Source organism: Stegodyphus dumicola, chromosome 1 (genome assembly GCF_044657685.1).
Source record: "Stegodyphus dumicola isolate Sdum_Otavi_A_Nest chromosome 1, ASM4465768v1".
Lineage (NCBI taxonomy): Eukaryota > Metazoa > Arthropoda > Arachnida > Araneae > Eresidae > Stegodyphus > Stegodyphus dumicola.
In genome coordinates, this window is record NC_140768.1 from 73108512 (window position 1) to 73134965 (window position 26454).

At 32.5% G+C, this 26454-nt stretch overlaps 1 protein-coding gene across 1 annotated transcript in view; it reads right to left on the bottom strand.

The window, feature by feature from the left end:
• Positions 1 to 26454, bottom strand: part of LOC118183399 (uncharacterized) — a 291111-nt gene that overhangs the window by 23101 nt on the left and 241556 nt on the right. The window contains exon 4 of the mRNA XM_035352922.2: positions 5874 to 6025. Coding sequence (XP_035208813.1) covers positions 5874 to 6025 — 152 coding nt within the window. The remainder of the gene's footprint in view (positions 1 to 5873; positions 6026 to 26454) is intronic.

The window sequence follows — 26454 nt, forward strand, 5'->3', positions numbered from 1 at the left end:
AAATTCCAGAAAGGATTAAGCATGATTTAAATAATAAATGAAGGCGTTATCTTTGTTGTTGCAAAACTAAGTTTCTCTAGATTGGCAACAAATCCTCTATCCTGCTGTTTCAAATGTAAACAAAAGCAATGGCCGCCATCAAAAACATTATTAGGCTTAGCGGCACTTTAACAATTTTAAAATTGTTGATAATTCTAAAAATAGTGCATACAGATTTACCAAAGGCATAAAAACCTTAACCGGAAGATAAGAACAACATAATTCAATCATTTTTAAAGAAAAAAAAATATAATTTACAAACATATAAGAGTAAAGAAACTGAGATCACTGAGCCGGGTAACAGAGTGGATATATATATAAATATATTTTAATACGTCTGGTGCGGCCGATTGCAACCAAAATACGAGGTGCAAATCTACATTTTATAGCAGTCCTATATACAAAATTTCAACGTTCTGAGGCTACTCGTTTTTGAGTTATGCGAGACGTACGTACGCACGTACGTACATACGTTCGTACAGACGCCACGAAAAATTCTCTTCAGAATTCATTTTAAAGCAGTTTTATAATTTTTTTGGACGAAAAGAGTGTTTTATTCTGTCCTTACGTACATATATCACGGAAATACATCGTTAAATTGCATTTGAAAGAGGTCAAAATGATTTATTTTCGTTGAAATATGCTGCCTGAAACTTTTCGCGATTACAATACTTCCTTTTTACTTCGTACGAGGAAGTAAAAAGGGAAAAGTTAGAAAGAAAAATCAAATTTGCAGATATCTGAGAGGCAAGATCAAGCGTCATTTATTAGTCATGATTTTAAAAACAGGAGTTCTGGCCAGACTTACGAGCTTTTCTAATATTTGCCAGAAAGCGGTACAAATGAATAAAAGTAATTTTGATATGTGTTTCGTTCAGAACTTATCATTCGTAGTTTTCTGTACGATATTTTAAAATGTATTTAAATGTTTTCATTATTACGCACGCCTTTTCATATGCTAGGAGTAGCATGGTATTAGAACAGATTTGAAAAGCCTTTTAAAGGAAAGAAGAACATGAGAAAAGATTATGTTTCAACAACTGCTGAAACTACTAAGTTCGAAGATCCTGTTCTTAAAATGTAATGTTTAAATTTATATTTTAATTTAAAACATGTAAATGTTATTATTGGACATTCTTTCGACTCTATACCTAATATTTTAGGCCAATTATGTAAAATAAAATAGACTTTTAAAAATATTACTTACTTAGGATTAGTTACATACATACGATTACTATTAGTTACTTACGATACTCATAAAATTTACATATTGTTACCGTAAAAGCAATTTTTGAAAACGTCACAATTCTAGGCTTAAGCTAGATTAATTAGAATACACGTCTTTTCCATAAATTTTTATACTTGTAACATTTATTTTACTGCAACTTCTGTAAGGGTTCCAAGATTCATTAGTTTGTATACAGGTGTGTGTAATTGATTTTAACTACATTACATATGTGCAATTATGTGTGCTTGTATGTTTTTTAGTTATGTATCAGCTTACTTTAATGATGTGATCTGAAAATAAAATAGTTTCTTTAGCGGAACCTGGAAAGAAGTTGAATGTATGAGTTGATAGTATTTCAAATTCTTTTTAAAGCTTAATATGATTAAAAATCATCAATCAAATTTTGCAGTTGAATGTGATCATATCATGTACACAGATATATCTAACATATAAATTATAAATTAAATATTATATAACATATTTAATCTATAAAACGAAATGACTACTTTTAAAGATGCAGTAATGCAACCCAACGGAAAAAGTGACGCTGACTGCCGTACCGAAGGACCCGGGTCCAATTCACGGAGAAGGCATGGATGTTTGTAAATGTATGGTGTCTGTGCGGCATGGGGGCATTCTCAATATGCGTGAACTAAAAATTTCTCTCAAGATGTTGGTGGTAGAGAAAGAGAGGTGGAAGACACTCGTACCATTCTCCTTGGTGCTTTCTATAAAAATTGGGGGGGGGGGGAGGGCCTGAACAAATTCTTACTGTCACCTGTACGTTCCTCAAGACTCTTGCTAACGACAGGCGCAATCATGCATTCCTTGCCACGATGAATTCCGTTGGTTTGTTGTGATGTTACTGTCAGACAAGTGAGTTAGTCACAACAACGACAAAGATGTATTAATTTGATATTAGTAATTTTATTCTTTATTCTGAAATTAATGACCTCTCGAGCATTGAAAAACTGTGCCCTTGAGAATTATAATTTCAAAATCTCTTTGCTCAATAGTAGTATTTTTGCTCTTCGCATAAAAATACTACTATTGAGAATTCAGCTCCGTTTAAGAAAGCAAGGGAAGAATAAACGCATCCAAATGACTTCCGACAGGGCAATTTAATTAATGTGTACAATACGATTCGGCGAACTGATAACAGACTTAATTTACACCTCTGAGAGATGTGGAGAAAGATTCGGGGAGCAGAATGTTAATAACAGAAGTAAAATAAATTCTAATTAATTTCTATAGAAGGGGTTTTCACTTTCAAGTTAAAAGATCGCTAAAGTAAGATAACTTCAGAATGAGCTATCGTATGTTCATCTTGATGTAGAACATAGAACTGAGATTTCGTTTCAATGCTCGTTTTAAAGCTAATCTATAACGAAATGAAAAATAATCTGTAGGTACACAAGTTCTAATACAACTCTTAGTAATAGTTTCTCTAATCCGACCCATCTCCGACGATAATTGTATTGATGCCACTGTTAACGGGGTCAATATATCGCCTGGAATGTACTTTTTCTCTATTATAGTATTTCTTGATCTCATTTAGCAAATCTCTGGTAAAATTGTTAAAATATTTCTTACTTGAAAGTATGGATGTAGAATATTAAATTTTACTTAATTTTCGAATTTTATTAACCAGCCACAGAATTTGGATTTATACTTTCAAAAATTGAAACATACTTATAGGTTTCAACTATCGTAGATTTTAACTTGCGAAACAGATTTTAGTTTAAGAAAAACTATATTTTTAAAAATTTTAAGAGACATTTTAGAAAATAGTCTTAACTTTTGAATTATACATGTATCAGACATGTATCACTGAACGGAAGTAAAGCCTATTATATTTTTCGGCTTCTTTCCCAACAGTTACTTTTTCATGGCAAAAAATTATCTTTCAGATACGGCACCTGTTTCTCAATCAGGAACAATTTAGCCAAAATAAGAAACTAATTTATAAGAATTTACTCTAAACAAGAAAAACCATGATACGCAAAATTAGAAGAAAGTAATTTTTCTTTTCCTCTTCTTTTATAACGCGCCTAACACCAAATTCAATATTCGTCTATCTTGTTTGCTTTTTTAAAATTTTGTTCTACAAATTCGAGTATGATTCTGGTCTGAGGTGTCATTTCTTACTGAAATTATTTGGTTTTGATACAAATGAATGTAGCCCGAATGTAGCAGAAAACGGATACCTTAAGAGTCCGTAATCTGCAGTTTTACAGATATATATATATATGTATATAATACGCATACCAATATTTAATGGTGAAGAAAAATGGGCACGCATTATCTAAAAACGAAAATAAAAGTCTAAAAGGAAAAACATTGCCTCCAGACCTGAAGAACCTGTAAAGAATGATTATGATCAAGATTTAACTTCATCTCAGGGATAAAAGAAAGAAGACGACATTCACCATATGTCGAGAATTGCAGCTCTCTAGGTATCTTTGAAAGTTTAGCCCAATCATTGTTTTTTCGGAGACTATATTTCTAAGCCTGTCTTATATATTTCAATGTTTCTTGTAACAGTAGGAACGGTATTTGAAAACACGGTTAATATTTGTAATTTTCTTGATATTTTTATGCGCATATATTAATGCTTACCTCTAATAATTTATTTAAGTTGAAACATTTAATTATCTAAACTTAATTATTAGCTGCTTTTGGTTTTAATTTTTATCCCTCCTAATAATTCTTTTACAAATTTTTCGACTTTTTAAAGGACTATTCTGAAGTACTGAGGAATAGGTAAATACATGATTAGAGAGACAGCCTGCCTAGCTTATAATTATAAGAAAAATAACAACACAATATCATTAACATCCAATAACAGAGCGAAAAACGTTCCACCAAATAACTTTTCATGAAGAGGAAACCTGTTGTAAGTCTTATAATTTGTAATATTTGTCAATAATGTCAGGCATAAGTGTTCTCTGCAAAAGCGTTTCAATGGTTTCATACTTTCTTTAAATATATATAGCATTGCGTTTTTCAAAATTGAATATACTATAAAATTCAGGAAAATTACACCAATTTGACTTTTTTCCTGTTATTATTTTTTACAGATCATTATTCATTTTCATCTCGCTCTTATTTGTTTATTCCTAGCAGTTATTTTCAAAAAGCTAATAATTTTATAGTTTTAAAATATACGGCAGCGTGTGCAGTGAAGTTCGACAAAACTGAAAATAAAACTGGTGAAATCTCGCTAGGCCTTTGCCAACATCTTGCTGTGTACCTGGGATAAAATTTATCTTTATTGCTGCATTTTTTTTTATCATTTTGTGTTAACATTTTAATGTTCCTAGATTAGTAGCAGTGCATTGTTCCTGTTCTAAGCCCTCAAACAGCGCCGATTCGAAAATATCGCAATTTAGTATTTGATCGCAACAATGATAATCGCAACAATCGGATTCATTTGATATCGGTTATTTATTAATAAATTTAATAAATCATATTCTTGTAACTGCCTTTTATCTGTAGCACGTGTATGAAATAATATTTTATGAGTGATGAGGTATTTTCTCCCTCCTTTCCGCTTGCCTACGTGGTGTAATTGGACGCATACTCGACGCGTATTCAAGTTCTGGGGTTAGAATTCAGGCGAGGGCACTGCACATTTTTTTTCGTCTCCAGCTTCTAGGGCGGGGGGCAAAAATCTAATGACTCTGTACAAGTAGATCCCGAATAGTCACCACCACCAGGGTTCGAGTCACGGCGTACTGTACATATTTCATGCCTTCGGATTCAAGAAAAGCCTACTGACTCTAAACGTGTGCGTAAAATGACGTCGAAAATGCAATCATATGAAACTGAAACACCCTTTATAATTTATTAAAAATATTGGAAATTATGGAAGAGAATCATGCATGATTTTCTTATGGATATATTAATACTTTGTTATGCATATATTAATACTTTCATTTGGATACACGAATATTCATATATCCATAAATTCTCATAAATTACTTTAACCTTTTCATTTATTTTGAACTTCATGCATTATTTAAATGATTAAAGTATATAATTTTAATAATATGATGGAGTAGCTAATATCTTCTTAGAAGCATTTTGTCCTCTTAATTTACTTCAAATGTCTAACTTACTGCACTTATAGCATATTTAATGAAGAGTTAATTTGTTATATACGCAGAAAAGAGCTGTAATAATGTAATATTTATGAGAGAATAGCAAAAACTCCTATTAAGCCTAACAGAAGAAACAATATTTATTTTTTGGTTTTAATCCGCTCACTGTATGCTTCAACTGCAAGTAGAATCATTTACATAAAAAATGTCAGTTAATAAGGTCATCAATCAACCTTGTTTCCCTTCAAATGCAAACGAATTCAAAGCAGTAAGTTTTAAGTTATTCTTTCTTTTAAATTCATTGGATATATTAACATATATATCCTTGAATTATTTATTTATTGGATATATAAAAGGATAACAAAATTTGAATAGAATCGTTCTTGTACTTCACTATAGAGCTAGCTAGTATAGTATATTTCATTACAAAAATATTTCACAATTGCAAATTTTGTGCAATGCTTTTTAAGAGTAATGATGCTTGAAGTTTCATAAGACCTTACCTCTTTGTTACCTTTTATTAGTTCGTCATTTATATACCAGTGTAAAGTAGCCGCTGGTTTTGACTTCGAAGATGTGCAATTCACGAAGACTACATCGCCTACTCGATACTTCATAAGACCACCTGTTATCCTTGGACCTTCTGTTGGCAAAACTGAAATGAGAATACTGATTTTAGAAGTGTATATCAGGTAATTGCACTTAAACAAAAAATGTTATGTAATTAAGGGTATGGTATGAGAGTGACAACCCTGCGAAATTGCATCACTCTCGTACATGGTATCTTGAAACTAAGAGGAAGCGAAGAAGGAGGAACACATAGAAAAATATGAAAACAGAGATTGTAGGCAATGACACTAGAAGAAGATTAACTTGGAACTAACGTGTTTGTTTAATTTTTATGAAGTAGTATAGTTAACTGATTGGGTAGAATGTCAATTTTTTTTATGTCTGGCTGTGATGAATGGTGTAGTCTGCAATATTTTGAGAATATCTAGTGTGAAAGAGTATAGGAATGATTGGAGTGGCATAATTAGCGAAATGCTGATAAAGTGTCTTGTATAGTTTACCTGAGAATACCAAAAATATATATAAAAGGATGACAGCTTGTTTATATGACACAATATACTTATTCAAGAAAGAGAACTCAAATACTTCTAATCTTTGGTCTCACATCTGGAAGGCGCTGATGTCACCAGACGAACATGGTAATGGCAGTGTAATAATGCCCAGCCCTGTCTGACTGCATACACAAAGAAAAATATTTACTGATGCAATGAATTGACTGATATTTAAAAAGTTATCGTTCTGAATGAAATAAAGCCATCTAACGAAACGAGATAACAGAAACCAGATTTCTTTTAATGACAGTTCCTATTCTCTCATCTAGCTCATAACAATTGTGTCAATTATTCTGAAATCTCATAATAACTTTGAAATGATGCATGGTGATGCATGGATGCAGTACAACATTATGCGGTGATCACCACACTACTGTTTGTGCAGAAATTCTTGCATTAACAATATTGCGAGAGATTTTTGGAAAGAATTACAGCGAAAATTTTACAAAACCATACTTTTTTTCTTTGCAAGGAAAGTGCATTTGCTGTCTTGCCTGAGAACGCCAAAAGTAATGCACTTGCAAGGAATTTATTATTAGGAGTTCTCAATCGCTTATCATGCCTCCGAAAATTAAACCGTGTTAATGGTAACATTTTCTGAAATTAAAAGAATAATGAAAGATTAGCAAACGAAGAACTTCTACTAAGCTTAAATCTGTAGTAAGTTAAAATTGCTAAATATGATTGTCTTGCTAAATTATGATTGTCTTAAAATTAGAAAAATTAAACTGAAGGTATAAAAATTTACTATTATCCACAAATGCCACTATTTTTAAGCCCAGATTATGTGTTACTACCTTGTCTTCTTTCCATTGTATATACAGATAAAAGTTACTCATTTTTTAAACTCAGCTAAATTTGGTATTTCTTCCTCTTCAGACTGAAAGTAGAGGAGTAGAGATACACAATGTAATTTTTAAAAATTTATCAGACTCAAGAAAACATGTTTAAATAAAAGATTTTTTTTTAACTACAACATAACTTGAAAAAAGGATTCAGAAGTATAAATTTAAATTTATTCATAGGAAGGAAGCTCGATACCTTGCAAGATAAAACGGCTTTTCTAAAAGACAACATGCTACCCCCCTTTTTTCAGGTGATTAACCTTTTGCTTGTGAATTATGTTTGTAAATTTAGAAATTCCGAGTAAAACGTTGACTCTGTTACGAAAGCAGACACTTCACTTTCATTTGAAGAAATTGGAAAGCGCATCAAACTTATTAAAATTGTCAATGCAATTGTCTTACAAAAGCCATAGAAGAAAAGCATGGAAAGTGGATAAAAAGCAAGCTCTTGACTCCGAGAAGACTTTTTTCATATTATCAGCGGAGGTACAGCAACCTACGTATGAAAATATTACTACTTAAAACAAAAGTAATTTCTCTTTCTTCTCATAACATTTTATCCTGATTATAGGAAACTATTTGCCGTTCATAATAAAAAAATTATAGGTATTTCGAAATGTTTGGACGTTTAGTTTTCCTGCAGTAAAACTATCTAGAAACAATGACGTAAGTTAGATTAGATTGATTGCGTAATTTTTTTTATTGTTAATTGACTTATTTCACTTCTTAAAATACGTATGCAATTTATTTTAATTGTGTCTCAAATAAAACAGCTTTAAATATTCTGTAATTTTTTATCTATTCTCGAAAATAATTTTACATGAAACCAAAAATTTAACCAAGAAAAAACCGCTTTTTATATTTTGGAGACAATTTATAATCGTATAAATTGGTAGGTGAGTCTTTCCTCTCGTTAAATTTTAAAGTGTCTCAGTTTTTATCTGGTCACGGTAAATTTGCAAGTTATCTGTTTCGTTTTAATCTACGATCAAACAATTTATGTGAATGTTCAAAAAGAGTTCCTCAGGATGTGAAACATTTGATTTTCTTGTGCCCTACATTTGATGGCCCTAGATTATGCTTACAGAACGATTTGAAAATGTTCGGAGTGACTTGGCCAGTGAACTTATCTGTTTTCGTGAAGTCCAGACTGCTGTTCTCTGCTTTTGTTCGCTTTATTTATGCATGTAATTTTTAATGTTTATTTATACATGTAACCTTTAATGTTCTAGTTAACTTACTTCTGTAAGCCCCGTGTTGTACATATGTGGTGCACGGGGAGTCTGTATGTTCTCAAAGAAAAAAAAAAAAAAAAGGATAAAATAAACATAAATAATGAATAGCCTAGTGTAAGACTAATGACACAGTCTCCTTCCAATATTTTATTCACGTATCAATTGGAATATACTTTCTTTTCAGCCCAAAGGGCGTTAGACCAGAAGGGCTATTAATTTCGTTTTGGCATTTCGCGTTGAAAACTTGTCGGTTCACTTTTCAAATTATGGCCACCAAATATTATTGCCCTGTGTTATATTTACAGAAATTAAATAATGAAGAATCGGGATAAATGTATGTATGTTTCTCGCACTGTGATAAAACAACGGTACCTAGAGCCACCAAATTTTGAATAACGTAATCTTCCACCGAAAATATGGGCATTTGGAATTTGTTTTATTATCGACTTCATGTTTTGCAACACTTCAACGAATTTTTCATTAAAACGATTTCAAAGCGAGCAATGGCAACACTGTACGGAAAAAAAAATATCTCTCATTCATCAACATCAACATTATTTCCAGCGTTAGAGACTGTGTATCGGAAATTCTAAAGGTATGCTCATTTTAAAATTATTTCGAGATACTGCTGTTGAATTGAACTTTGTAGTTTAAGTACAAAGAACATGATATTTAATAAGTAAAGGTTACACACAAAAAGTTGAAAAAAAGTCCCTTTGGACGTAACGTAAAATCTGAAGGCTTTCGGTTTTTTATTTATTTATTTTTTATTTTTTTTTTTTTTTTTTATTTTTTGGTTTACATTTTGCTAGGTAAAGATTTTTTTAGAAAAATCGTTTCAAATATCAGATTATACAGAAATGGATAACAAAAGAGAGGATGTCTTATTGTTCAGTAAATAATATACAGTGTTAAAAGAGTATTTGCTATTTTCTATAATGTTTCAAGTAATAAATGATCAAACATAGTTTAAATTATATCAAACAGATACACTATTGTTAAATAAAATACAAATTAGGAACTACATAAATTATTTTTAAAGCGATTAAGTTCTTGGAGTTTAATAATGAATGATGTGAAGAAACGAAAAGTTTAGAGATGTGCCTTAAGTTAAAATAAATAAAAATAATTTATAGATACTGGACACTTAGAAATTCCGAAGAAACGAAACGGTTATAGATGTACCTAAAGTTACATTTAATCCAAAAATTTAATTATTTTGATAAATTAGAAGTTATGAATTAGAAGTATGCATTTTTAAACACAAATGAAAAAATAAGGTTGGGATTATTGTAAAGGTTACGTGCTTAAATGAGTTCCGGTTACCCTATGACTACTATTATAATTTCGTTTTATGTTAACTATCTTTCAAAATTTAAAGCTCCCATGATTTTCCGGTTTTTAATATAACAAATCTGAGTCATTAAGATTATCCAGTAAAAACTGATCCACTTTGAAAAGTTTAGGGCTGCCATTAAGAATTTCAATTAATTTTTAGTTTTAAGCGAATCCTTTTTTATTGCTTTTGGTGAGCATAAATATTAATTTTATTCACAAAAGTACCACAGTTTGTTGAAGTAAAACTACTAATCCCTCAATAGCTTATTTTCTTGCTACATTATGCTTTAGCCTAAAATGAAGAGAAAAAATATATAATTCATTATTACATCACACGCGAAACTGAAATAAATCCTAGCACTCGTTTATCATAGAAAATTCAGAATAGGGCATTGGTGTTCTTTTTTCCTAAACATGACGCGAATTATGCTAAACTTCTTTGCTTTAAGCTTCGTCACGCATTAATTATTTATATATTATATGGTAGTATGTTTCAGCTATTCTTCCAAAATGCAAATTTTTCTTTTTCTAAGGTTTCTGGGAAGTTTACGAGCTCAGCCGCCAAACGCAATAAAATGATTTTCTAGCAAACTTAGTAGGCACAAATATTCAGAAGTATTTTTATTAAAATTGATAATGAATATTTAATGAGAAACTTATAATATTTATTTAAATCTGCTTTTTGGACGCATGGCAGTCAACATTGAACTGTTTGTTCTTAAAGAAGAAATATATTTATGATTATTTTGTAAACTCTTTACCTAAAGCAGTGTAATGTTATATCATAAGGGAAGACATTTTCTAAATATTTCCTAAATATTTCGAAATGAGAAATAATGTACACCTCTCCATCAAAACTAGAGGCGGAACTAGGAACATCAAAACTAGGAGCGAGGTCGTACTGTCCCTGTAGGGTGCTCTTGCCAGGGACAGGCGCAATCTTGCACTCCTTGCCACGATGAATTTCGTGGCAAGGAGTGCAAGATTTCGGCTTGTTTTGATGTTACTGTCACATAAATGAGATAAATCACAACAACAGCAACAAAAATAACTTAAACACTTAATTAAATGAATTAAATGAATTTTTTAATCATTCAGTTTACTTGATCTTGCTGCGTTTCATTAAATCTTTCACACATCTACACGAAAAAGTGATTATTCTTTATTTATGGCGCGAAAACGCTGAAATAGGACGCTGGACTAGAATAATAAAGCTAAATGTCAAGCAGGCAGAAGAATCTTTCAAGAACATTTCTTTCTTATACTTAATTAAAGAAGAAAAAAAATTTAGCTTGTTTTTATACTCCTGAATTCAGTAAAATTTTTTAATTGAACACATTTTCTACCAAAGTTATGCGGTGGAAAAACATTACTAACATTAGCTAATAACAATCTGTTTCGAGCTAATACAACTGGAAACGCTTAGAAAATTTAACGATTAGCATAGTCATGTTGTTCTCATAAGCAAAATGGTACAAGTGATCGGTGTAACTGAAAATTGTCAACTTGCAATTTGATTTCGCCAAAATTCAACCCATCGTTGCTGCTGGATCTGTTCACGCCACTATATTTTAATAATAATAATCTTATTATTTTCATTAATATAATTATTAAAAACTTTTACATTAAGCATTTAAAAAGTTTATTTATGTTAAATAGAAAACTCATTACTTAATAGTTTCATTTTCTATTTCATGTATGCTACTTAATCCCTTTAACTGCGTTAAATTTTAAAAGTCAATAGTTTATGAAAGTGGCTTAAAAAAGAGCATTCGTGAAAGATATGTTAAATCACAATTTACTTTAACGGAAAAAAAATGTTAAAACTAAGACATCAGTTTTGTTGTGTGAAATTTTTAGTTAAGATCAAGAAAAATCTTTTACCAAAGATTTGTGTGCAATCGTTTTACTTTGATATCGAATACTACCTACGAACTCCGATTAACCATTCTTTTTGGAAGCCAGAGATAAAGAGGAGAGGCATAAATTTCGGCACAGAAAAATTCTGGAACCAAAATATGTTCTACGCGTACATTTAAAACAGATTAATGGTGAGTGTCATTATGAGCTTGAAGTGGCTATTTTAAAGTAACATACTATAATTATGTACCTGTTGAAGTTCTATAGCACGGTGCCATTCATACAGAATAATTAGGTTGCTCTAAACTAACCCAAAGGTACGTATCAGGAACTAAATTAAACATGTACATTTACCTTCAAGAACTCTCATATATTGCTGTCATATACCCTGAAATATTATTTATATGTATGTTTACTTCCTTGCTTCTAATGCAGTCATGTGAATAGAACATGTATTTGCTAATGGTTATACTGTTAACTAATGGTATACAGATCAGGCATCTAAGTTTTTCTTACATTATCATTTAACTCTGCATTATCTTTATGCTGTACAATAGGTGGCAGGACTATACATGTATTACTAATCGTAAAGTTTGGTGTTTTGTCCATTTATTCCTGTTTCATATATAAATTAATAAAAAATGTGTTTCTTCGGCAACACTATTTATAAATTGTTGTACATTGCAGCATTTATGCCTTTATTTTAAGTTTTTCACAGATTGTTATAGCCCTGTCATTCATTCATTATCGGTCATGGTTTTCGTTGTTCTTACAGATGTTATGCTAGTTGCAACCGATTGATAATATACTGCTGGGCAGTTGTACTTCCCGTAAACTAATTTTATTGCACATCATTATACAAACGCAAGTAAATTTAATCTCAACATTTATATCAGCATTGCATTGTACAGCCATCATTGTAACGAGTACAATTGTGCAAACACCGAGGCATGTATCTTCCACTGTAACATCTTCATGTGTCTATGTAAGGTTATATAATTATAGAACTTTTGCCCAGGCTATCTCTATTTTCTTGATATATTACATCATTTAAAATCAAATTTGGGTTAATGTTTTTCTGAAATGGTTAGCTAAAAAAATTTAATTATTCTGGTAAATTATAAAAACTAAACTGGCATTCCATGCCAAGAAACTTTCTGTCTATCTATGATGACTTTTTTTATTAGTCAACCTTTGGCTAAAAGCAAAAAACGAAAATGACATCTGAAATTGGAAACTTTCTGTTATTTATGAGAAGAGTTTTTAACGCACTAGAAGCTTGTTTATACTGTGAGTTGATTAATATTATGAGTTTTTAGCTGTTATGAGTTTTGAAATGGTAATAAAGTTATGAGTTTTTGTACGCACCACAGACTTGTTTATCTTATTTCGATGTGTTATTATTGTTTTCTCATTGATTTTTATCAGCTAAAATTAAAGTCTATAATATATTGTCAGTTGATGAGATAAAATTGTAATGTAAATATGTTTTAACAAATCCTTTTATATAAAACAAAATTATACGCTAATTAAACCTGCCTATTTATCGAAGCAGGTTTTACTTCTAACAGAAATACTTTCATCACTTTTACACTATCATCATCTACAGGTATAATTAAATGAACGATGAGTACCACAAATAGAGAGATTAAACTTCCTACATGTACTTCTGCTAAAAAAAGGAAATGTTGACCGATGTTATTTTCTTACTTTCAGTTTTATTTGACTTTCCACTTTTCCATTTCCCAACGATATGCATGCTCAGATGTAATATAACTGCCAAATGATCTATATAAATCGAATTTCATTTTTTATATTAATAACATGGCATGACTTATCAAATGAGACTCGCTTCTCTATGCTTAAATGCATATAAATATACACTATTGGTCTAAAGGTCATATCTGGTTATCTTGCGAACATGCAAAAATATTAATTTAGGCTTTTATAAACTATCGAAAGCATACTGTTGAGAATAACACTATTTCATTAATAATAAAAGGGTATAGGTTTTATAAAGTTACCCAATCAAAATTAAGTATTACGCAAAAGCTGACCTGATTGCAAGTCTTAAAAGATTCTTCATTAAAAGGATCGAAGAATTTCATGAATTCTTAAAGTTCCGATGCAAGAATGTAGGACTTGATTCAACTCGCTTAAATGAACTCTCTCAGAAATGCAATTTAAACTGGGTCATAGTAAAAGGAAGTTATACTTAAGTTTAAGCCTGTGTTTGACTAGAACAACCTTCTTGATTCTCCCTAGCAAATACAGTCAAGATACTGCCTCTTAAAGCGATTAAAGATCTTAAGCCTCTTAATGATTTATTTTGACAGTTTAATATAAACAAAAAAAAAAAAAGTCTTTTGCAACACAAAATGACAAAAATCTACTGGTATTCTATCTTGAAAGTATAACTTATCACACGGCAAAATCATGCAGAAGTACACAATAACTGAATCAAACTGCTTTCTGAAACAGAATTTTTTAACCTTATACATTTTTATAATGACTTTTTTATATATCGAAGGATAACCATTTACCTAACATAACCTTATACATTTTTATAATGACTTTTTATTTATCGAAGGATAACCATTTACCTAACATAAGGCTGGCCTTCCTTACGGTGCTCAAACTGTTCTTATGTTGCAAATCATGTTTCAAGGTTTTTAAAAGTTCCTTCTGACATGTAGTACCATAAAGTAGTTTAAAGGATGTTTCACGCTTCTGGCTGAATAACTGCACATAGGGTTTTCTTATTAATTAAAATTATATTTCAAACACGTGAGAAGAATCTCACATAATTTTGATTGTATTAGTATTTGAGGAATTTTAATTTGAGGCTAAAATTATTCATCCTCTGTTAAAGTACGCTATGTGCGAAAATGTCCCACTGTCATCTACTATATGGTTGATAGTAACGGTTTGCGACTACGGTGATGATGAAGTGTTTAATTCCTGCTGCTGTCTTTCACTTCTTTTCTGTAGAGAAATCGGTCTACTCCCCATAGTATCATGACTAGTGGTCTCGATAGTCAACCAGCAAAACGGCGGAAAGGTTTAGATATCACCCTGCAGAAGATGAATGTGTTGGGGTACGTGATACTTCCGCCTATTCGCGCGCATAACTAAGTGAATAAGGAAAGATTACGTAAGTTTTCACCACGCGCTCAACGATTTATGATGTAATCAACGTTCTATTTTTAGTTAGTTTTGTTTATGAATGTCTTAGAAAATGGATAGTTAGTTAGTTGTAATAACCTCTTTGTTATAACTTATGCACAGATTAAAGTTTTATAAAGCTGATCATGTATGTATTTTTGGATATACCTGATTGAAGAACCCGATGATTCAGGTAAGCGTTGTTTTTCTTACCTACTGTTGGAATGTTTCCGCACTAATTAATATTGTGTATTGAACTGACGCAATATTAATTTGGCATCCCTGTGCCGGTATACTAGGAATACTATTTATTTGAATTGAAATCTTTACTACTTAAGTGTTACGAATCAGTTAAAAAAGTTACTAACACCTCTTAGAAACTCATTTACACGCATAGCTAATGGTTTTGAGAACAATGTTGACGGGGAAAATAAATATATTAAAGAGACAGAGTTTTATTTTACCAGTTTTTAGAAGAAAAGTGGAGCGAATTTATTCTTAAGGTAAGGGAGCGAATTTATTCGTAAGGGAATATATTCTCATCTTCTTCTTCTGATGAAAAAATTAAAAGTGTTCTCAAGCAGAATTTGATAAAGAATATGAATATTTTAGTTCGCATGAAGAGCGATTTATCAAATTAAGGCCAAAAGTGCACAAAGTTTTAACAAATGTTAAAAACGAAACTGATTCTCAAACGGTTAATAATTCATCAAAACGAAAGTTTAAGCTTACTAAAATAAAATTTAAGTTATTCGGCGGTGATATCAAAGAATGGTTGTCATTTTGGGCAGAATTTCAGAAGATACATAACGATAATGAAATCGCGAATGAGGATAAATTTCAGTATTTATTGCAAGCGACTTTAAAGGGTTCAAGGGCAAGAGAACTTGTTGAATCATTTCCGGCCACAGCTGATAGTTATGAAAACGTAGCACAATGTTTAAAGGCGAGATTTAGACGAACTGACATGTTAATAGAAGTGTATATCAGAGAAGTTCTTTCATTGATGATGAATAACGCAATCGGTAGAGGTGCTAAAATGCCTCTTTTTAAACTGTATGATAAGATTGAAACTTATTTAAGGTCTTTAAATATGTTAGGTGTTTCCACAGCAAATTATTTTTCAATTTTGTATCCCTTTATTGAATCCTGTTTGCCTGGCGACATATTGAGAATTTGGAAAGGAAATTTGAATTCCATATCCCTAACATCTAAAGAAGAAACCGTTGATAATTTAGACAACCCGATGAAATTTTTATGTCACGAGATTGAAAGCGAAGAGTAAGTGCGTCTAGCAAGTACGGAATTTAACCGTGAAACCGAAATCGAAAACAAAATTATTTCACCCGCGTCAGCATGACGGGAAAGAGTTACTCCGACAGTTGCAGAGTTATGTAACTCTTCGGATGTTAAAAAAGAAACTTCCGTATTTTGTAGCAAGGCACGTTTAAGTAGCCAGTGTATGTATGCTGATAATTTGCCTTATGAAGAGAAAAAGTAAATATTATTAAAAAAGGGCGAATGTTTCAGATGTTTAGCAGTAAGAAAACATATTTCTCGATTTTGTAAAATGAAAGTACCATCCTGTGAGATTTGCGGTAAGGGTCATTTTAAAGTAACGTGTACTGAAAAAATGTAATCCCGAAAATTCGACATGGAAATTTATGAGTGAAATTAAGAAATAAAAAATTTTCCTGTCTGATTTGAATGATAAAGTAGATCTGTTGTATCAGTTCTCTCCTGACGAGATTCATGGACTCGTAGGGGCTGATGTCGCAGGTAAGCTGTATTCCGGAAACATAAAACAGTTAGACTCAGGTCTTGTTTTGATGGAAAAGTGGCTTGAAGGGACACTAATGGGTAAGACTGATACGATCGAAGCTTCAGATAGCACTGATAGCTTTACGTCGCTACATGTAAACAATGCAAAACTTTCAGACTTATGACGACTTGATACACTTGGAATTTTGGTCCCTGGAGAGGAGGGAAGTCGACAAGAGCTTGAGATGGCAGCTGAAGACCATTTTAACAGAAGTGTGAAATTAGATGTTGTAAGCCTCCCGTGGATACAAAGTCATCCTCATTTGACACTTGCAAAAACGTTGCAGAACGAAAGCTAAAGGGCTGCATTGAATCACTGAAGAGGAGAGGATACCTAAAAGCATACGAAGAAGTGTTTAGAGAATGGCTTGAAGAAGACGTTATTGAAGAAGTTAAGAACTCATGTAACGAAGAAAGTGAATACTACCTACCTCACAGGGTTGTAGTGAAAGAAAATTCCACTGCAAGAGTGAGATATATGTTTGATGGATCGGCTAGAGAAAAGAACTCACCTTCTATCAACGACTGCTTGGAAAAGGGCCCAATGCGGACGAGCTCATTCCAGCCATCATGAATCGATTTAGATTAACCTTTAACTGCTGTGGCAATTTTTTCGGCATAATTACTGTGAGCGGTCTCACAGACCACTTTAAAGGAACACGTAAAAATATATACTTCTATGCCATTTTAAAGAATGTTATAGATACCTTATGCATATTTGTGGAATTCTAATTCATTTAAATCGATATATTTTAAGCATAAATCATTTAATTTTACTCAATTAAATTCAAATAAAAAATGACTATTTTCTTCGTTTTAAGGAACAAAGTTTTTAAAGAACAAAGATTTTATTAAACATGCATGAAAATACGTGACTTTATTAAGTATTACTGTCAATTAAACCATAATTCTACAAAAATTAATTTAATTATTAATAAATAATACATTAGTATAGCTTTGTTTACAAGGATGAATCATAAGATGATACACAGTCAAAACATATTTTTTGAGAGCACTGAAGACACACTTGTTCCTTGCATTCCGAACATCTGTATGCTGTTTTTCCCTTCTTACAAGGTGGGCACAGACTACATGTTTTTATCTTCTAATGTTTCTTATTAATTTGATAAATCCATCCTCTTAATTTCCGTCTGTCCAAGGATTCTTCTAATTGTTATCTTCAGATTTCTTGGAAAAAAAGCGGAAGTTATCCCAACTTCCAGATGTGGCTTAATAAGTTCATTAGCTAATAACGTCTATTGTTAAAAACAAGCATCCTATAAATAACGTCTATTGTCCGCTAAAACTGGTATATATCTGCAGTGAGCGGTCTCCTAGACACCTTAAAAAGTAAAAATACCATAATAAAGCTAGAAGTGTGAAATGTATGTGACCTTCAGGGAAGGGTTTGGGAATGTAGGAGGAAGAAAAGGGACCATTCTTTGTTTTTAAGGGTGGAAACGACTGTTAGAAAATCCTCAGTGGACTCTCAGACCGCTCACAGCAGTTAAAGGTTAAAGAAAATAGGCGTTGTTGCGGACATTCGTAGAGCCTTCCTTCAAATTGGGCTGAATGAGAGTGATCGACCATATCTAAAGATTTTATGGTGGGAGGGTGGTGATCCTACCAAACCTTAAGTTTTCCAATATAGACGGATTGTGTTCGGACTTTCACGTTCCCCTTATCTTTTGGGAGCAACCATTAGATTTCATTAACAGAATGCTCCTCAACGTTTTGAAAAAAAAAAAAAAAAAACTGTCACCAAGCTGCTGGAATGCTTTTACGTGGATAATTGTGTTACCAGCGTGGAAAATACCGAAGAACTTCAGAAATTTATTGAGGAATTCAAACTGGTTCTGAGCTCTGCCAAATTCGAACATCGAGGTTGGGAGCACAGTTATAATAATCAAGAATCTGAAGACCCTTTGCGAAAAATGAAAAAAAAATATTCCAGTTCTAGGATTTAAGTGGAATTTAAAGAATAACGCTTTGATGGCAGATTTTCGAGAAAATGTTGAAGACGATACAGCTGTGACCAAGAGAAAAATCCTGTCAGCCGTACATAAAAATCTTTGATCCCCTTGACTTCACCTGTCCTGTTACTTTGAGAACAAAAGTCCTCCTACAAGAATGCTGGAAATTGAAAATATCATGGGGTACTGAACTTCCTACCACTATTGCAAAGAAGGTTTGAGAAGTGGAAACAAAAACTCTCTAAGCTGAAAGAAATAGAAATTTTTCGATGCATTATTTACAATTGTGAAGTACCAAGAACTCTAACATTGCCTGTGTTCTGTGACAATGATTATAATTTTTCAGAAGCTGAGAATTTGCTGAAGAAAATTGATTGGAACATCATTTCCCAATACAGCAGATCTAAAAAGATCATTTGGAAATTTAATCCCCCGTCTACCCCATGGTGGGGTGGGTGGTGTGAACGTCTGATATGTATACGCAAAGGAATTTTACGAAAGGTTCTAGGAAGAAGTTCATTAAATTTAGAAGAAATAAACACCGTTATTTGTGATATTTAAGATGTGATTAATCAGCGACGTTTAACCTGTATTTCAGAAGATGTTGATGATTTAACTCAACTTACCCCTTCTATGTTTTTGCATAATCTTAAAGAAAGAATCCCAGATCTTGTTGTTCTGGATTAGACGTCTCTAAATAAAAGACTTGTTTACCGGCAACGTGTGAAACAAGATTTACGAAAACTATTTCGTACTGAATATTTATGCAATTTACGCCAATCATCGAACTCTCCTAAAAATCAGAACTCATCCAAATTGGTGATATTGTTCTGGTTTCTAGCGACCAAGAAAATTGAATGGCCTCTGGCTAGGGTGGTCGAACTCTATCCTTCTAAAGATGGACAAGTTCGCCTAGTAAAAATAAAAATGAAAAACGGAGAATTTCTCCACCCAGTGTTTAGGTTAGTACCTCTTGAAGTGACTGATAAAAGTGACCCCGTTATACCTGTAACAGAACAAGATTCTATTTCCAATGAACAGAAGACTGTTGAAAATCGTCTTTCAGAGACCGCTTCTGACAAGCCAGTACTAGCTCAAAAGATAACTTCTTCTAAGCAAAGAACTATTAATGCCTTTTTTCCAGAGACTCTACCTGAAAAAAGATCCAGATATGGACTATTAATTAAACGTAGAATTAGGGTGGTGGGAGTATGTTGGGATGCGTGATACTTCCGTTTCTGCCGCTATCACTAATACGAACATTTAAAAAAATTTACGATTAAAGTTAGTTTCTAAGCAAAAAAGCACAATTCTGCTAGCGAGCAAGAAAGCAGATTTTTCGGAGCACCAACCTGAAAGTTTACTTTCGGTCTTACTCGGCAAACGACATTGAAGGTGATTTAATTATAATTTGAAATTGTATTAATTATAATTTCATATTGATTTAATTGACTATTCTACTGAGTTTCAAATGAAAACAAACGGCAGTTCATTAGGGTTAACTCGCCACTTTTAAATTGTTGATCATTCTGCATTTATTACAATCAGATTAACAAAAAGTGTAAAACCCCTTAATCGGAGCATTAAAACGACATAATTCGGTCACTTTTAAAGCTAAAAAATGCGCAATTTACCAACATATAAGAATCTCATATCACCGAGCTAGGTAACAGAGTGGGATATATTTTTATGCGTGTACAAATGGTGTAGTCAATTGCAATGAAAAAGAGAGGTGCACAGCTACATGTTCTAGAAGTCCCATATAAAAAATTTCAACGTACTGTGGGTACTCGTTCTTAAGTTATGCGAGATACATACATACGTACAGACTTCAAAAAAATCTTTTTGAATCACTTTTAAATCCATTTTATAAACCTTTTTGCTAAAAGCAGTCATTTATTCTATCCGTATGTACAGATGTCATGCAGAAACATCGTTTAAATGGTTTTGAGAGTGATTAAAATGGATACCTTTTTCTGAAATATGATACCGGAAATTTTTCGCGATTACAATACTTTCATTACTTCGTACGAGGAAGTAAAAAACTTTAAATGCTCATTCCTGTATTAATATAGGAATCCAGAATTCAGTCGATATTTAGTTTCTTGTTGCATTTGCCTTAAAATATCTTTTTATGAATGGCACAATTTGTTTAACTGATGGTTTCCGCTATAGGTGCCTTCGACTAAATACATCCTGCTAGAACCTATTGGATACGCTAATTTACACCTTTTGAATCTCTTTTCACATTTGCTTGAGAAGTTTAATCTGACCTTGCATATTTAAGACATTTAAAACATCAAGACACGCAAAGGGACTATTTATACAGAGGGTTCATTTGTATAAGTTTCATCACCGACAAAACAATAAATAAGTGGATTAAAACTTAAAATCGTTAGTTTAAGATACAATAAATGACATAAAAAGATTTCAAGGCTAACTAACTTTCTAGGGAACTGTTGAATTTAATTACATTGATAACTTGTGGACGTCTTTAATTTAAGATGGAAGGAGAATGTGGAAAATGAATACTTATCTAATGTACTAAAATTCAATAAAATGCCGTTTTTGTTGTTGCTTTTCCTCGGAAGTTCTGAAATATATGTCAGATTAGCTCCAGAAAGTTGTTGACCGCCAAAAACTCTATAATAATAAGGGGATGGGACGTTAAGTTCTCCTTAGAAAGTCCTTTGACGCTCAGAATGTGATCCGGTAAAGGTGGATGGTCACAGCAGCCATTTCTGCCGCTATCAAGACATTTAAGGTGGCAACTTGTTAGTCTAGCCAGAGCAGTCTGGGAGCCACGGTCACATTTGATTTCCAGGGAGAGACAGGGGATGTTTTTGTGTACCATTGATGCCTAGGTGGAATATACCATATTTAATTGTGTTTAGATCTTTCATTTGAGTATAGTCATTTGAGATATAAGCGAAGAACCAGGGGCCTTTTCATTCTCACTACCCATTTTGGCCAGTCTATCGGTGACCTCATTAACACCAATGTTAACATGTGCTGGGATCCACTGGAAGTGGACGTCATGAATCTGAGAGATCTTCAATTTAAGCAGGATAGATACGCTGGTTTCATCGTTTGTGGAGGACCGGTCACTAAAACATTGTAGGGCACTGCGGTTATCCAATAGTTATCCAATAAAATTCATATTTCCAAAATTCACAATCATAAGACATGGTAGCATACAGCCCTACATTAATCGCAATTATTTCGCTCCTGAAGACGGAGCAAGTATCAGGGTTGCGTTGCTTTATTGTTGTCTCAAGGTAGGGGGCTCCTTATAAAAATACGCTGTTCGTACGATCTTCTGAACGAATACCGTCAGTATGGGCCTACACTGCATCTTTAGAAATACAACTAATAATTTCCAGAACCATCTGTCTAAGATGGTCTTCATGGTGAGTTTTCTTCTTTGCAGTGGATTTCAGATCAAAGTAGAAGAAAACGCTTAGTAGTCCCACTGAGGGATCAATAGTGTATCTTAGAGACAGAGGTGCAACTTTTCGAGATATCAGGTTCTGAGTTGTCTGCCAAACTAAAAGGGCTGTATTTCTTTGAATCTTTCATTGCTGTACCAAATGTGCAAATAAAATGAAGTACGCTGTTGGGAGACGTAGATATATATTTAATTGAAGTACTTAACTAAATTGGCTCTTCTTCTAACATACAGTGGCTGTAAGTTGGTCTCAAACAGGTCTATACCAAAAGGGCAGCTCTTTCTGAGTCCGAGAATAATTCGAGCGGCACTCGGTTGTGTAGGTTCTAATTTCTAAAGATTGGTTTCAGACTCCCAAAAAAAAAATTGCGTAGCCATGTTTTAGAATAGGTGTTATTAGCGAAATACTACATGTGGCTCTAAGAGTATTTGCATCAGATCCCCAGACTCTGCTAGCTATGTATTTGAGGATGTTTAGGCGCTTACGTACTTACGAAACCAAATTGTCTAGATGTCTGTTGCTGTTGAATTCCGTATCAAGGATGAATCCTAGGTAATTAGGATGTTTTTCATATGTGAGGGGCTGGGATTCGGAATACAACTTTGGTATGTAGTTGTATAGGTGTTTAGTAGTAGTAAGAAAGGTCACTATTGATTTAGCTCGATGAAAAGTCAATTTGTGTTCCGTTGCAAACTTAGAGAGCTCAACCAAACAATAAAAGTATTTTGTCAATATGGAAGCATTAAATAAGATTATAAGAAAATTTATCTCTCTGCATGTAATGTGCAGTAGTTATTTTTGCCATATTTGTAATAACAGAACAATAGGATCAATAATACGATTGTTTATCATGTGAAAGTAATTACTAATTGCTCACCTGATAATTCTTTGAATCTATTGAGCCTCATTTTGTGTACTGAAAGCAATGTAAGAACGAGCGCGGATACTGATTTATCAGCTCATAACGCAGTGCGTTATAAGCGGCTATAATAAATATATATTGTACTTCATATATACTCACTTCCTAGCCATAATATTATGGTCCTTTTAAAATAGCAAGTGAGGACATTAAGATGAACAAAATTTGTGCACATATTTTTGTTCTGCAGAGATTATTCAAAGCGACTGACTGATTTGCATACTAACATTATCTTCATGTTTAATAGTCAAGTTGCATCAAATAAAAAATCTTCGAGTTCGAGTTTTAAAGGATGTCACCACTGTGTTTATAAATAATGTGATGTTAACAAGTACTTCTCGGTTTTGGATCATTCGCAATGAACTTGATGACATGTGCTTCATCATCGTTAAATCAATCGCTATTAATGTCATGTAAATGTGTTCCACAAACGGTCATCACAACTTAATCACCACATTAACAACACAGTCAATTAAGTTAAACAACCCAGATTGTATATAATTATGATTTGTATTTGTACTATGATGTACCAAGATGCAAATGAGTTAAGACTATTTAAGGCGGAATTCTCAAACGTTTTTGATATGGAATTCTGGCAGTAGTACTCTCAGGTGTATTTTGTGTTGTCGAGCTACTTCAATATTCGACGTTAGCCATTTAGCTAGCTGAAGTTAAATTACGCGCTTTAGAATTTTAGTTAAAGCTTAGCCAACGATTTTGAGTCAATGTTATTTGTACTGTAGTCTTCGGGTAAGAACATATTAAAACTTGTAAATTCAGTTTCTGTTATATAAGTCCCGCAAGTGGTAGAATTTAAAACTGTACACACAAATTGTGCATTTTGTTAAGTTCAAACTTATAAAATAACTTATTTAAAACCTCTTAGGACACTGTTATGCTTTTATAAACGTGACATTAAGTACCGTCCTAATTAAGGTATCAAGTAAGTATACCTAAGTAACCTAAGTAAGGTATCAACCTAAGTAAGGTAACAACCTAAGTAAGGTAACAACCTAAGTAAGGTAACAACCTAAGTAAGTTTAAGTACTTCTATGTTAGAGTTACACACGATTATAACCCTACATTTACGACACGAAATTTTCATATGTGGGTACAGTAAAGATGTGTTAATTCTATTTTCCCAAGGTTTGCTTTAATTAGCACGCCTATTTTTTAACTCGAGCCCTCTGTCTACTTTTACGTTTTTCGTCAACTATAACAGATTTGCAGAATAATGGACTTTAAAGAACGATTATGAACATACGATAGGAAGAAAAAATTGGCAACTCAGCCAGTGTTCTTTGCAGTTCCCATATTTTGCCTATCGCATTGGTAGATTTTTAGGTTTCGGTTAGTGCTAACTTTTTGCTAGTACGTTTAAAAGTTATGTTTTAGTTAAATGCAGTTTATTAGGTTTTGCTTTACCCCTGTATTGTAAATACTTAAAGTTGATTGTTGTAGTCTAGCTAACAAGAATCACTACTGTAGTTCTGATAATGTTTCAGTTTTTTTTACTTAGCAATCAGTATCGTAAATATTATATTTTGCACTATCATTTCATTCAGTTTGTATTTGGATCCAAAGTTAAGGGTGGAATGCAATCAAGAAAAGTTAACCAGTATCCCAATGCTTCTGCGTAGTTAAAATTAAACTTACACCTTTGCCCACAAACACAAAATGAATTCAAAATCATTTTACTACTAGTGTGATAATAATGACAAGGTAAACAGCTCGAGTAAGGGCTGTAACAATTAAGTTATCTTCTTGAACTTGTTGGGGTAACTAAGAGAACAGCGATTCTCTAGTTTCAAGAAACCTTTTTTTTCTCCTACGTTTTCTTCTTTTCATTCTTTTCTCCCATTTTTTTTCTTTTTTTTCCGTAATTAAACTGATTACTTGTCATTCTTCATTTCTAAACTTGAAAGCTATAATAAGTCAGATTTTGACCAGTCATTTTGAACACTCCTGTACAAGTAAATAGTTTCAGGAATTCTTATTACAGAAAATAATGCAAAACTGTTTCCTTAAACTATGTAACCTGCTTAGAACCACGGACCCTGAATCAGAAGTATATAAGGTTATAAACTATTAGAAACCGTTACAGCAGGAACCATAAAAATACGAAACGAAATCGCTGAATGAAAGGGTATAATTTGAGCCAGTTCAAAAGAAAGGAAATAATTTATTCAAAATTTTTCTCTAGGAGAAAATTTTGAAAAATAAAGATTTACTCTTGCATGTGCTAAATGAAGTAATCAAAAGTCTTCTTTCTGTGTCCTTCTCAAATGTGAAAATCTTTGTCTAGACATTTTTATCACAATTTTCTGTAATCCATCTAGTTTATTTTACTTTACCGCTAATCGTTAAAAGCCCAATTGTTAGAACTATTTTTAGTTCTAGGGTTAGTCTAATGGGCTTTAGAGAATGGCAAAACCGATCTTTTATGGGATTGGATTAAAACCGTTCATTCGCTGAAATGAATCAGTTTATTTTTATTACTCACCGTCACTAACAAAGCAGAACAGAACAAAACGCCCCTAGACTAGGTTCTTGTCCTGGCATTAATCGTACAAGAGTTTCGAACCCAGTTTCATTTAGGAATGTTAAAAGAACACTAGATGAACATTTGAAGTGCTTACACATATAATACACACATATAAATATTATATAAAAATTTAGGTTATTTAGACATGAATAACTCTTTATGATATATTTTAAATATGTTCAGAGAAAGTGCTTTATTAATTTTGAACAACAGTATGTGGTGCATATTATAAGAGCAAAATGTATGAGATAGTGTATAGTTATGTCTATTTCTGACGCATTATTCTATGTGAAATGAAAATAAAGTTAACCTTTGAGGGGTGGAATCTCTTATCATAGTATAATATTTTAAACATAGAATAGTCTTGCGAGAGCACTAGAATTAAACTGCAAATATTCCTCCCATACTACCTAGTTCGAAATACTGGTTTTTGCAATATGCTATGTGCACCGAATTGTTTTTTGCGAATAACTGGATTGTAGCTTAATATGCTTGATGAGTGGTAGCTACGAGAGTTTATTGTCAGTAAACAGGCCTAATTATTTTTTGTTGCATGCTTTTAATGCTTTTTCCCATTAAACTTAACACAAGTTTTACGCTTGAAATGATCTTTTCGGTCGTTTACAAGAACTTGTGTCTTTTCTGAGGGTATGAGGATGTTTGCTCAATCGACAACTTTATCGACACTCGCTTGTGCTTTTGTTTGTAGATTGTTAAAACTGAGGCTACTGGCAGGAAATCATCAGCATATTCTATTAAGGGAGTATTGCTCATTTATAATGTATTTTCTCCCTCCTTCCAGCATACCTTCGT